This window comes from Ictidomys tridecemlineatus, chromosome 7 (genome assembly GCF_052094955.1).
Source record: "Ictidomys tridecemlineatus isolate mIctTri1 chromosome 7, mIctTri1.hap1, whole genome shotgun sequence".
NCBI lineage: Eukaryota > Metazoa > Chordata > Mammalia > Rodentia > Sciuridae > Ictidomys > Ictidomys tridecemlineatus.
Window position 1 is genome coordinate 97,844,796 of NC_135483.1, and position 12,533 is coordinate 97,857,328.

A 12,533-nucleotide genomic window follows, 5' to 3' on the forward strand; every position below is an offset into this window, starting at 1 on the left:
ACTTTCTATTTGGTAAATGAAAGAGTTCTTGGGAGAAGAGAAAGGAGCACTTCTCATAGAATGAATGACTCCTTCTGCCAACCCTCCGTGCACGGGGGACACTCCCCTGCAGCAGCACCACTCTGGATGCAAAGCTTGGTGGTATAGACATGGCATGTAGGTGCAGGTCCCATGTCCCCAACCCCGTGGCTACAGAATCAACTACGTAAGTTTGTCCTCTGACTCTGCAGACACCACTGTGGTAGCATTGCTCCTCAGCTACATCCAGAAGAAAGAAAGTAGACTCAGGACTCATAAACGGGTGGGACAAGACCAGATGACAACCTGATACCTTTCTTAGTTTCCAGGCTAGTCCTTATTCACTAGACCATGAAGTCCCTGTGGCCTCAGTCGGGGGAAGCTTGCCATCTCCCTGTGAATTGTGCCCTTAATTGTGATTGGGAAAAGTGAATGACATTGACTATCAGATATGGTATTATCAATTAATAATCTGAGATTGTTGTTCTTTCCGATTCCAGATCATGTTTGAGCGGCGGTTACTCAATATGTTAATTTCTTTTCGTGAAATGGATAGAGAAAGTATAATGAAAAGGCTCATACAAGCAAGACAGTCAGTAGCACAAGGTAAGGTATGGTGTGGAGGATAGCAATGCTGAGACCAAGACCCCTGGGAGCTCAAGACTGCTTTATCATGAAATTAGCTATGGCAAAAATATATTTTTTCAGAAATCACATGTATTAGTTTCCTATTGCTGCTGTAACAAACCATCACAAGTGTAATGGCTTCAAACAACACAGGTCTATTATGTCATAGTTCTGGAGACATCTAAAATCCAGTTGTCAAAAGCTGGTTCCTTCTGGAGGCTTCATGGAGTCTGCCTCTGTCTCTAGCCATGCCCCACCTACCTACAGTCACTGTCCAGTCAGTACATTTAAACTGGAATGGACTGATCAGGTCGCAGTTCTCATAATCTAATTTTTTTGCTTCTGAATATTCCTGCATTCACAGGAGCTTTGGTGGGGACACCTCACATCCAAACCATAACAGCTCATACGCAGGTCCACAGGCGGGCCCTGCCCCTCCTAGGCCTTCCTCCCTTCCTGGCCAGAGCCCCACATACTCCAGCCTCTCCACCAAGATAGTTGTATATTTAGTTTCCCAAAACATTTGTAGCATCTTATCTATTCTTTGCTGCTTCCTACATTATTTTTATTTCTGATACTGAAGTTTCTAATAAACTCTTTTTTTAATGAAGAAAAAATGGAATTTACCCAGAAATCATGTATGGACATCTATAAAAATGTTTTTCTTTAATCTTTTTCTTTGTTGAATTCATCAGAAATATTTTAATCAAGTATTAAGAGTTTTTTACTGGGCACGGTAGCACACACCTGTAATCCTAGCAGCTCGGAGGCCAAGGCAAGAGGATCTTGAGTTCAAAGCCAGCCTCAGCAAAAGTGAGGCTGATAAGCAACTCAGTGAGACCCTGTCTCTAAATAAAATACAAAATAGGACTGGAGATGTGGCTTGGTGGTTGAGTGCCCCTGAGTTCAATTCCTGGTACCAAACAAAAACAAAAGTTTTGGGGGGCAGACCTGAAAGTAGAACAGTGATTTCTCAGGATTGGGAATGTGTGGGGAGGAGGGAGAGAGAAAGGGTTTCATAAGTGCATGCTATATGTGTAGATAAAAATATCACACACATGGGGCTGGGGATGTGGCTCAAGCGGTAGCGCACTCACCTGGTATGTGTGGGGCACTGGGTTTGATCCTCAGCACCACATAAAAATAAAGATGTTGTGTCCACCGAAAACCGAAAAATAAATATTAAAAAATTCTCTCTCTCTCTTTTTAAAAAAAACCACACTGAACCCCATTAGCATATATAATTAATGTTTATTCATAAAATATTTTTAAAGAATTAAATTTTTTGAAGCAAAAAATAAATAAAAATTTTAAAAATTAAGGGTCTGCAGTAAAGAATAGAGGGGAACTAACAATGGAGATAGATGTTATGTGTGCATACATAGAAGCATAAATATCCTTTTGAAATAGCATGTGGTAAATATGCAACTCAAAATGCTAGTTTCACTCAAAAAAAAAATACCTTAAAGATAGTAAAGTACTGTTTTGATTTCCCCCTAGACAAGCATCCCAGAAACCTTCTGCCACGATCCACTCAGGACGATCACAGTTGCCGGTTCAAGGTGTCACCCAACAACGTGCTGCCCTTTGCCTTCCCATCCTACAGCCCTCCTCAGGGTGACAAGGAGCTGGTGGGTACCATTAGGCTGTTGGGTGGGGGCAGGCATGATCTCAGCCTTACCCCCTTTGCCTCCTCAGAGGGCCTCCAGGGGAGACCTGTGCCCAGGAAATTATGACCAGTGGAACCCTGGAGGCCATCTAGCTACCTGCCCCGTACTGGAACTCCTGGTACACTTGATACACCCAGCATGTCTGTGCAGAGCTCCCTTGTAACCCAGGCTGGACCCCGGCATGGACACTGATTCCAGCTGCCCTGGAATCAGGCCTAAGAGCAGATGGGCAGATAAGCAGAGAGAAGACCACCTGGCCCGGGGAGACAGGCTCTGCTCAGCTGGACCTTCTGATGCAGAATAAATAAGAGGCTAAGAGAACAGCAGCCCCTAGTCTGGGCCCAACCTAGTCAAGAAGATTCTAGTCCAGAATATGTCAAGCTAACACATCAGACTCAGAATTTCCCCTCTCTGTCCCTCCTCTGTCAGGGTGTGACAGCCCATTCTCCTCCCTTTACAGGCACAATAATGCATTATAATGAAAATGATCATTAATCAACTCTTAAATTGCACCTAAGTGCTTCAGGTGTGACTTCATTTGATCTTCAATGAATCTATGTGGTGGGTTTATCGTTTCACAGGTGGGGAAACGGAGGCACAAGATCACATAACCAGCCATAAAATGTCGCTCAGATTCACATCAACAGAGCATGTGCTGAGACCCTTATTGCAAGTGCTTGTGCAGAATGATCTTCTTAATTTTAAAGAATAAACCCACTATACGTATCCCAAAATATTTCAGGTTAATTTCCCCAAGAATTATTGGATGAAATTTAGAAATTCCATGTTTTCAGAGTTTGATAATTACATGATTTAACAGATTCTACTGCTTAATTCATTAAAAATGAAATCTGTGATGTTCCCACCATAAAAATTATCTGACACTCAATGACTAATGGAGCAAAAGGGTGCTGGGGTGTCATCATGGTGCCATGGAGCCCACCTCATTTTTTTGAATAGGTCACAGCTTGCATATTTCCTTTGTTATTTAGTTAGTGCTGCTAGGACATCTCTCCTGTTCAGAGTTGATTAAAAAAAATGGAGGGGGCCAGGGTTGTGGCTCAGTGGTAGAGCACTCCCCTCGCACATGCGAGACCCTGGGTTCGATCCTCAGCACCATATTAAAAAAATAAACAAGTGAAATAAAAGTCTTGTGTCCAACTACAACTAAAAAATAAATATTTTTTAAAAATGGAGGCTCAGCATTTCTATCTATACAAGAATTTATTCATTTATTCCACAAATACAGGATTTTATTGATTTTTTTTAGTTATAGATAGACATAATATCTTTATCTTATTTATTAATTTTTTTAATGTGGTACTGAGAATTGAACCCAGAGCCTCACATGTGCCAAGCAAGCACCCTACCACTGAGCCACAGTCCCAGCCCCTCGTCAATTCTTTTTTTGTACATGTAGCATCTTTGAAATTGGGAAATGTCTTGCGAATGATGTCATATTAACATTGCATCATGTTAATTGAATGGTGGTGCCTCAGCCTAGGTAAAGGATGGTATTTGTGGAATTCCTGTGGTCTGCCAGGCCCTGTTCCAGTTTCTCTAGTGTCTGTGCACATGAGCAGGCAGGAAGTACTCTGGGAGCCAGCCACTCTGAAAGGCCAGCACAGGGAACAGGACTGGACGGAGAAGTAGGGCTGCCATCGGTTTTGGCAAAGGCCTCAGCTGAGGCCGTGAGGAACTCTGGAACTGGCCTAGGGTGAGAGGACCTTGACCCTGCCTCCAGTGACAGGTTGCCAGGGAAGGTGCTGTCACCCAGAGTCAAGGCAACACATGAGGAGAGCCGACCCTGACTCTTAGCAGGACTCTAACAGCTGGGGCTCGAGGTGATCCGCCGCACGCCCCATGACACTCAGGAGGAAAAGATTCACCTACTCTAAGATACACAAAGAGGGGATGGCAGGGCCGCCCTGTGTCCCAGAGATCACGTGGCAACTGTGGTCCTGAGAAAGGCTGCTTTGAGAGTAGATCTCTTCACTTAACATTTCAAATTATGATGGAAATAGAAGCCTACCTGCTTTTGCTTGGAGTTGACTTTCCTTTCTTCCCCCATTATTTTCCCATTTTAGGCTCCTGACGGCCTTGGACTAGTCCCAATCAAGCCTTCCGATGTTCAAATCAAGCACAGCTATTCCTTCTTCAACTTGCAGGTCAGATCTGTCACATAATTATTTCGGTGTTTTATGTGGAGTGAACAAAATATTCTTGAACTTGAATTATATTATTTTATTAGTTCTGGTCTATTTTAGATTATACTGAATATTTTTCTGCTCTTATTTGATAGAATGTTGGAGATCCTTTTTCCCTAATGTGGCTACAGACACCAGGGTCTTTATTCTGTGGGGTTATACCTTGGCCCATGAATTCCCTCAGCTACATCTATTAGAAACTTCAAGACAAAACACAGGATGCAGCTGCTGTGGTGGCCCATACCTGGAATCCCAGAGATTCAGGAGGCTGAGGCAGGAGAATTGAAAATTCGAGGTCAGCCTCAGCAAGACCCTGTCTCAAAATTTAAAGGGGAGGGGAGCACTGGGGATGTAGCTCAGTGGTAGAGCACCCCTGAGTTTAATCCCTAGTGTCCCCCCCAAAAAAAAATAAAAAAGAAGCACAAGATGAACTGGACACAAATTAGGCAGCCCTTCTTGAGACATACGACCACTTGTGTTTTTTAAAATGAAGATATTTTGATGTGTTTCTGTAGTTAAGTCCTGTGGTATGAGAAAGTAACCATGGACACAGGTGTGAGCTAGAACAGGGCCCTGACACCTCTCCAGTGCTGGTCCGAACTGACAATTGTCATAGTGGACGGCCACAGGGTGGCCTGGTTCACCCTCACCACGGACAGCTGTGGTTGAGAAGCAGATCCGACCAAATGGCCCTTTTAAGGATATTCACTCAGTTGTCTTCTTTCACCCTCAGGTTCCTCAACTGTACAAAATTAAGGGATATCAGCCATTCTCAGTCCACACGTCTTCAACAAGTTACAAGCCCCAAAAGCTCGCTCGACCCCTGAAGCAAGGAGCTGAGGTAACCTGTCCCCACCTTCAAGAATTCCTCCCACTTTTCCTTCTTGTCTTAGCAGCAAGACTAACCGGCCATTCTTGTTCCTCCTGTGTTTAGGATGAAGTCACCACCATCGTTATCCTGCCAAAAGAGGACTCCACACCTCAGGTCACTGGAAAGTCCTCAATCTTGACTATGAAACCACCTGAGGCCTTATCCATGTCCCCAGAATATGATCCGCTCTATATTTTTGTAAGTAACCATTGGCAAAAGGCTTGTTTCCTGTATTCCTTTATTTTAGTAATTACTCTATAAGAAAACAGAGGGAATAATTGGAAGTATATATTTTTTTCTCTTTGGAATATCAAGTGTTAAATAATATCTGAGCTTGTTTATCATTATTTATCATTTGGAGAATATCAGAGTTTCTGTCTCTTAACAAGTCCAGCATTTATTTTTATGACAATAGCTTACTGATCTTTTCTGCTTCTGTATGATATATATATATAGGCCAAAGGAGAAACTAGAAAGTATTTTTAACTGAATTAAAATGAAAACAAACAAAAAGTTGTGGGAAATTTATAGTAATATATAGTAGAGTAGGAAACAAGAAAGTTCTCAAATTAATGTCCTAAGCTGCCCCTTTAAGAAGTTAGGAAAAGAAGAACAGGAGGAACCCCAACTAAGCAGGAAAAAAAATAATAAGGATCAGATTGAAAAATCATGAAATAGAAAAATGTTTCTTTGAAAAGATAAATAAGATGCATAAATCACTAACATATCTGACCAGGAAAAAAGAAAAAAAAAATACAAAAACCAATATTAGGAATGAAGTGACATCACTACAGATACTATAGATAGTAAAAATATATGTTGGGGCTGGGGTTATGGCTCAGTGGAAAAGCGTTCACTTTGCACGTGCAAGGCCTTGAATTCAATCCTCAGCACCACATATAAATAAATAAAATAAGTTATTGTGTCCAACTACAACTACAAAAAATAAATATTTTTTAAAAAATATGTTAATATTATGAAAAACTTCATTCCAGTAAATTCAAAGAATAAATTAAATGTGCAAATTTATTTAGAAGCACAAGCTGTGAAGTCTTCAAGAGGATATAAATAGTCCAAATAGCTCTGTATATACTAAAAAACTGAATTTGTGGCTAAAAACCTTTCCCACAAAGAAAACTCCAGGACCAGATGCCTTCAGGAGAATTCTGCTAGATGTTTAAAGAAGAAATTATACCAAACTCATACACTCCTCCAGAAAACAGAAGAGGAGCAATTACTCCTGGACTCATTCTAGAAACCACTATCACTCTGACACCAAAGCTAGTCACAGACATTACAGAAAGAGAAAAGGACAAACCAATATCTTTCATGAACAGACATCAAAAGTTGGTGACAAAAATGACACGGTCATCTCAATAAATACAGAAAAACGATATATCAAGGTAGCAGAATACAACAGTTACTATTAGGGCATTATGTAAAATTGTGGATGTATAACCGACGTGATTCTGCAATCTGCATTTGGGGTAAAATTGGGAGTTCATAACCCACTTCAATCTAATGTATGAAATATGATATGTCAAGAGCTTTGTAATGTTGTGAACAACCAATAAAAAAAATAAAAATAAAAAAAAATTCCTGATAAATAATCTCAGTGAGTAAGGGATAAAGGGAACTTTCTCAACCTGATAAAGAACATTTGCTAAAACACCAAGAGCTAACATCAAACCAAATAGTAAATGACTAAATGTCTTCCCCCTAAGGTCAGGAATAAGATAAAGGTGTCTGCTCTCAAGAATTCTGTTTAAAAACTATGCCAATGTAACCAGACAAGAAAAAGAAATAAAAGGCACCCAGATCTGGAAGGAAGATGTAAAACTCTTTTTATGCATAAACAAAATTACTGGCTATTAGAAAATACAATGTAATTCATCAAAAAAAATCTACTAAAACCAAGAAGCAAATTTAGCAATATTGTAGAATGTAGGATCACCGTATGAAGATCAAGTATGTTTCTATACATTAAAAATAAACTATATAAAATTAAAATTTTAAATTTATAATACTAAAAGATAGCATCAAAAATATAAAACATTTCAGGTTAAATCTGACAAAAATATATTAAGACTGATATGCTGAATATTGTAAAACATTGCTAAGGGAATCAAAGGAAACCTAAATAAATAGAGACACATGCCATGTTGGTAGATGAGAAAATTTAATATTGTTAAGATATCAATTTTTTCTAAACAAATCTGAAAGTGCAACACAATCCCAAGCAACAAAAATCCTTTTTTTAAAATAAATTAACAGGCTTTCTCTAAAATTTAAGTGGAAATTCAGATATATTTGGAATGATTTTGGAAAAATAAAGCTGAAGAATTTATACTACGTGAATTCAAAGTTTACTGTAAAGCTACAATAGATAGAATAATATTAGCTTAAAAATAAGCAAATATATCAATGGAAGAGAATAGAGAATCCAGAAATATATTCATTTATACATATTTGACCAACTGATTTTTGACAAAGGTCAAAGACAATTCATTGAAGAAAAATAATCTTCTTAAAAAGTATGAGACTATTCGGTTATCTATTTAACAAAATAAAATAAAGATAAGACAACTTCACTTATAAATTTATAAAATAAACACAAAATGGATCCTAGAAGTAAATTTGAAACCTAAAATTATCTTCTAGAAGACACATAAGAGAAAATCTTTGCGATTAGCTAAAAACACCAAAACCACAATTCATGTATTTTAAAAATATGGATTGACTGAATTTTGTCAATATTAAGAACTTTTCCTTCCTAAAGACACTATTAGAAAGTGAGAATATAGGGCTGGGTTTGTGGCTCAGCAGTAGAGCGCTCGCCTAGCACAGCGGGACCTGGGTTCGATTCTCAGCACCACATAAAAATAGAGGCATTGGGTTGTGTCCACCTACACCTAAAAAAAAAAAAAATTAAATATTTTTTAAAAAGAGTTTAAAAAAAAGAAAGTCAAAATATAGGGCTGTGGCTGGGGCTCAGTGGTAGAGCTCTTTCCTTGCACCTGTGAGGCACTGGGTTCAATCCTTAGCATCAAGTAAAAATAAATAAATAAAATGAAAGTAAAAATAAAAAGTGAAAATATGAATCACAAACTATAAATCACAAACTTGGAGAAATCACATATGTGATAAAGGACTTATATCCAGGATATATTAGGAACTCTCAAAATTCGCAAAGAAAATAACCAACAGAAAAAAAAGATGACCTGTGAAATGGCAAAAATATCTGATAAATAGTTACTCTCCAAAATATATAAGGAACTTCAAAAACTCAATAGAAACTAACTCAATTTTAAAATGGGTTAAAAACTTGAATTAACACTTCTTCAGAAAAGACTTAAAGATGGCCAACAGGTGCATGAAAAAATACTCAGTGTCACTAATCATTAGGAAAATAGATCAAAGCCACAATGAGAGATCAGTTCCCTCTTGTCAGGAAGGCGCTTTCCAAAACAGCAAGAGAGAAGTGTTGGAGAAGATGGAGAAAATGGAGCCCTTCCACACTGTTTGTAGGAATTCAAAATTGGTGTACCACTGTGAAAAACAAAATGTGGTTCCTTCAAAAAATCAAATCTAGAACTGCCAAATGATCCAGCAACCTACTTCTGAATATTTGTCCAAAAGAGTTGAAATCAGGATATCAAACAGATATTAACAGTCCTATGTTCACTACTATTCACAGTAACCGAGGTGAATGTCCACCTACAGATTAATGGATAAGGAAAGTACCATAAAACTATGCAGTGGAATGCCAATTCAGCCTTTAAAAAGGAGGGAATTCTGCAAGATGCACCAACAGACCTGGAAGACATGCTACCAAGGGAAATGAGCCAGTCACAGAAAGACAAAGCCTGCATAATTCTACTTAGATGAGGAATCTAAAATATAGATGGTCCCCAATTTATGATGGTTCAGTAATGATTTTTTACTTTAAGTTGGTGCAACAGTGATATGTATTCAGCAGGAACTGCACTTTGAATTTTGAATTGTGATTTTTTTCTCCAGTCTAGCAATATGTGGTATATTTGTGACGTTGGGCAGTGGCAGTGAGTCTCTGTTCCCAGTCATCCCTGAGATCAGGAGGGGAAACAATGCACTCTAACATACTGTGTTGCTAAGCCAGGCTGTTCAGTAGGTTAGGTACAATACAGTAGTTTTTACTTAACATACTTATCCTTGGGCTTACAATGGGTTTATCAGGATGTAATCTCATAGTAAATCAAGGAACATCTGTAGTCAGACTGAAAATTAAAGAGTAGAATGTTTGTCAGATATGAAGGGGAGAGGAAATGGAAAGTTACACATTAACAGGCATCAAGTTTTAGTCAAGGAAGATTATTAAAGTCTAGCAATCGGCTGTACAATGTCATACTTACAGTCAACAATAATGAATGTTTAAAAATTTCTTGAGAGGAGATCTTGAGCTACGTACTCTCACCAAATAAAATAAAACATCTTTAAAAGAACTCTCAGAACTCAAAAATAAGAAAACAAACATTCCAAGTTTAAAATGGGTCAAAGACTTGAACAGACATTTCACCAAAAAAGATTTACAAATTATGCACTTAAAAAGATGCACAAGATAATGGATCATTAGCCAAGTGCAAATTAAACCTGCAATGAGATACCTCTGTTATAATATGATATAAAATTAAAAAGACTGCAGGTGGGAGTTTAAAGGGTACAACTATAGTAGAAACAGTTTGACAGTTTCTTACAAAGTTAGCAAACATGCAGGGACCCTATGATCTAGCCATTCTACTCCTGAGTATTTATCCAAGATAAATGGAGGCATGAGACTTATGCAAGAATATTCATGGCAACTTCGTATGTTGCCAAAAGTATGTGCATGGGGGTGGGGGTTGCCTAACAGCAGGTTAGTAGATAAACAAATTGTGGTATAAACGTACAATGGAATACATTTGAGTAATGGAAAAAAATGAACTCTTCTTGATAATGTAAAAACATATGTGATTCTCAAAATGGGCATGCTTGTAAAAGAAGTCAAATAAAAAGAGCACATACTGCATTGTTCCATTTATATTAAAGTCCAGAACATCTAAAGTAATTCATAGAAACAGAGAGCAGATTACTGGCTGCCTGATGATGGATTAGGTGGACAGGTATAAAGGGACAAGATATGGGGATGAAGAGATGACAAAAGGCATGAGATACATCTGGGAGGGTGGAAATGTTTATTATTTGTATGGTGGAATGGGGTTTTGAAGGCGTAATTTATGTCAAAACACACCAAATTGTATATTGAAATATGTGTGATTTATTATATGGAAATTATACATCAATGCAGCAGCAAAAGAAAGTATTAGAACCCCCCCCCTAAAAAAAAAAAGAAAGAAAAGAGACAAAAAGAGAAAGAAATACTGGTAACAACCAGTAAAGCATTATATAAAGACTTGCGATGCACATAGGCAAGGAGCCTAGAGGAGGCTCTGGTAAAGAGGTATCTAGGAAAGGGAGACTCCACACTCAACTGGTGCAGTTAAGAGAATGGAAACACCCACAGATTTTATAAAGGCATATTATTCAAGAAAAACAAAAGGCAATTATAAACTCCAGGCAGGAAAAAAAAACAACTAAAAATCCATATGTTTCAACTAGGAAACCAAATTAAAATTTCATGTGATTTTTTTAAGAGTTGATGGAAATTTTTAAAATAGAATCTATTTACCCTGGATACTAGAACTCTTCTCCATCAGTGAACCACAGGCCATGATATTGATATTGAACTGTTTTTTGTTTTTGTGGTACTGGAGGTCAAACCCAGGGACCTCGAACATGCTAGGAAAAAGCTCTTAACTCTAGCAAGATATTAAACCTTCACACACACACACACACAAAAAAAAATTATAATCTGAGCCTCTACTTGGCCTTGCAGAGAAAAGGTTCAGTAAAGCATAGGAATGATAATGTGTTCATTTTTAATGGAAACACTCACATGAAAATAGGGGTAAATACTGAAGAAATAGAGGTAAACTGGGAGTATAGGTCATTGGAGGAGCACCTGGCTAGCATATGGGAAGCCTTGGGTTTGATTCCCAGCCAGCACTGCAGAAAAAGTACCAAAGCATGTCATGTCAAGTCACAAAGGTAAGTTACTAAAAGAGCAATGTGCTGCTGGGCTGGGGATGTGGCTCAAGTGGTAGTGCACTCGCCTGGCATGCGCGGGGCACTGGGTTCGATCCTCAGCACCACATAAAAGTAAAATAAAGATGTTGTGTCCACAGAAAACTAATATATATATATATATATTAAAAAATTCTCTCTCTCTCTTAAAAAAAAAAGAGCAATGTGCTGTTTAAAATTGGAAAGAAGCTTTTATGAGGCATTCATATACATGCACCAAATCCTTACCTTGTGTAACAGTGATTCAGTAGATATCATCTGAGTTTGTTAATCAAGAAATGGAAGAATAATAGGCTGTGGTTGTAGCTCAGTGGTAGAGCGTTTGCCTAGTATGTGTGAGGCACCGGGTTCCATCCTCAGCACCACATAAAATAAATAAAGGCATTGTGTCCATATACAATTAAGAAATTTTTTTTAAAAAGAAATGGAAGAATAAGTATAATGTTTAGAGTGAAGGTCGTGACCATGAGAGGCACAAAACCCAGAAATAAAGAAGCAGCCTCTGGGGTGGGGGCTTAAGGACAGGAAGGGACCACAGGAATCCAGAGCTTATGGTTGCAAATCCTTGCAGCCTAGTGAGACGCTACCATATGCACACATAACCTTGAGGACAATTAAAATCATCACAGGATGACCGCTCAGATCACTTAACTCTAGTAACCAAGGTCATCCAGGGGTATCTGAAGTTTGACGACTGTTGCAGACAGTGCTGTTGCCATTTGCAAAAAGACCACATTCATCACACTTGGCCCAAGACAGACTAAGATTTCTGGCCACGTACAGCTTCTCATGCCCTCCATTGACCACAGCAGAGACATCCCTGAAGGCCCAGAGGTAATTTCCCCTCTGGTATTGTGTCCCTTTGCACACTTACATTTGTATCCTAAATTTTGCCTCAACTGCAGGTGCTCACAGAGGCATGTGCTTATTTCTACATTATGTGGGCATTGCAGGCACCCTCTGTGGGCTTCCCCACCTCCC

At 38.6% G+C, this 12,533-nt stretch overlaps 1 protein-coding gene across 2 annotated transcripts in view; it reads left to right on the plus strand.

Annotated features, from left to right (window-relative positions):
• Cfap221 (cilia and flagella associated protein 221) overlaps positions 1-12,533 on the plus strand; it is a 98,405-nt gene that overhangs the window by 62,555 nt on the left and 23,317 nt on the right. For both annotated transcript variants that reach the window (XM_021722049.3, XM_040294115.2), the window contains 5 exons: positions 519-624; positions 2,146-2,276; positions 4,403-4,483; positions 5,256-5,363; positions 5,457-5,591. In XM_021722049.3, coding sequence (XP_021577724.2) covers positions 519-624; positions 2,146-2,276; positions 4,403-4,483; positions 5,256-5,363; positions 5,457-5,591 — 561 coding nt within the window. The remainder of the gene's footprint in view (positions 1-518; positions 625-2,145; positions 2,277-4,402; positions 4,484-5,255; positions 5,364-5,456; positions 5,592-12,533) is intronic.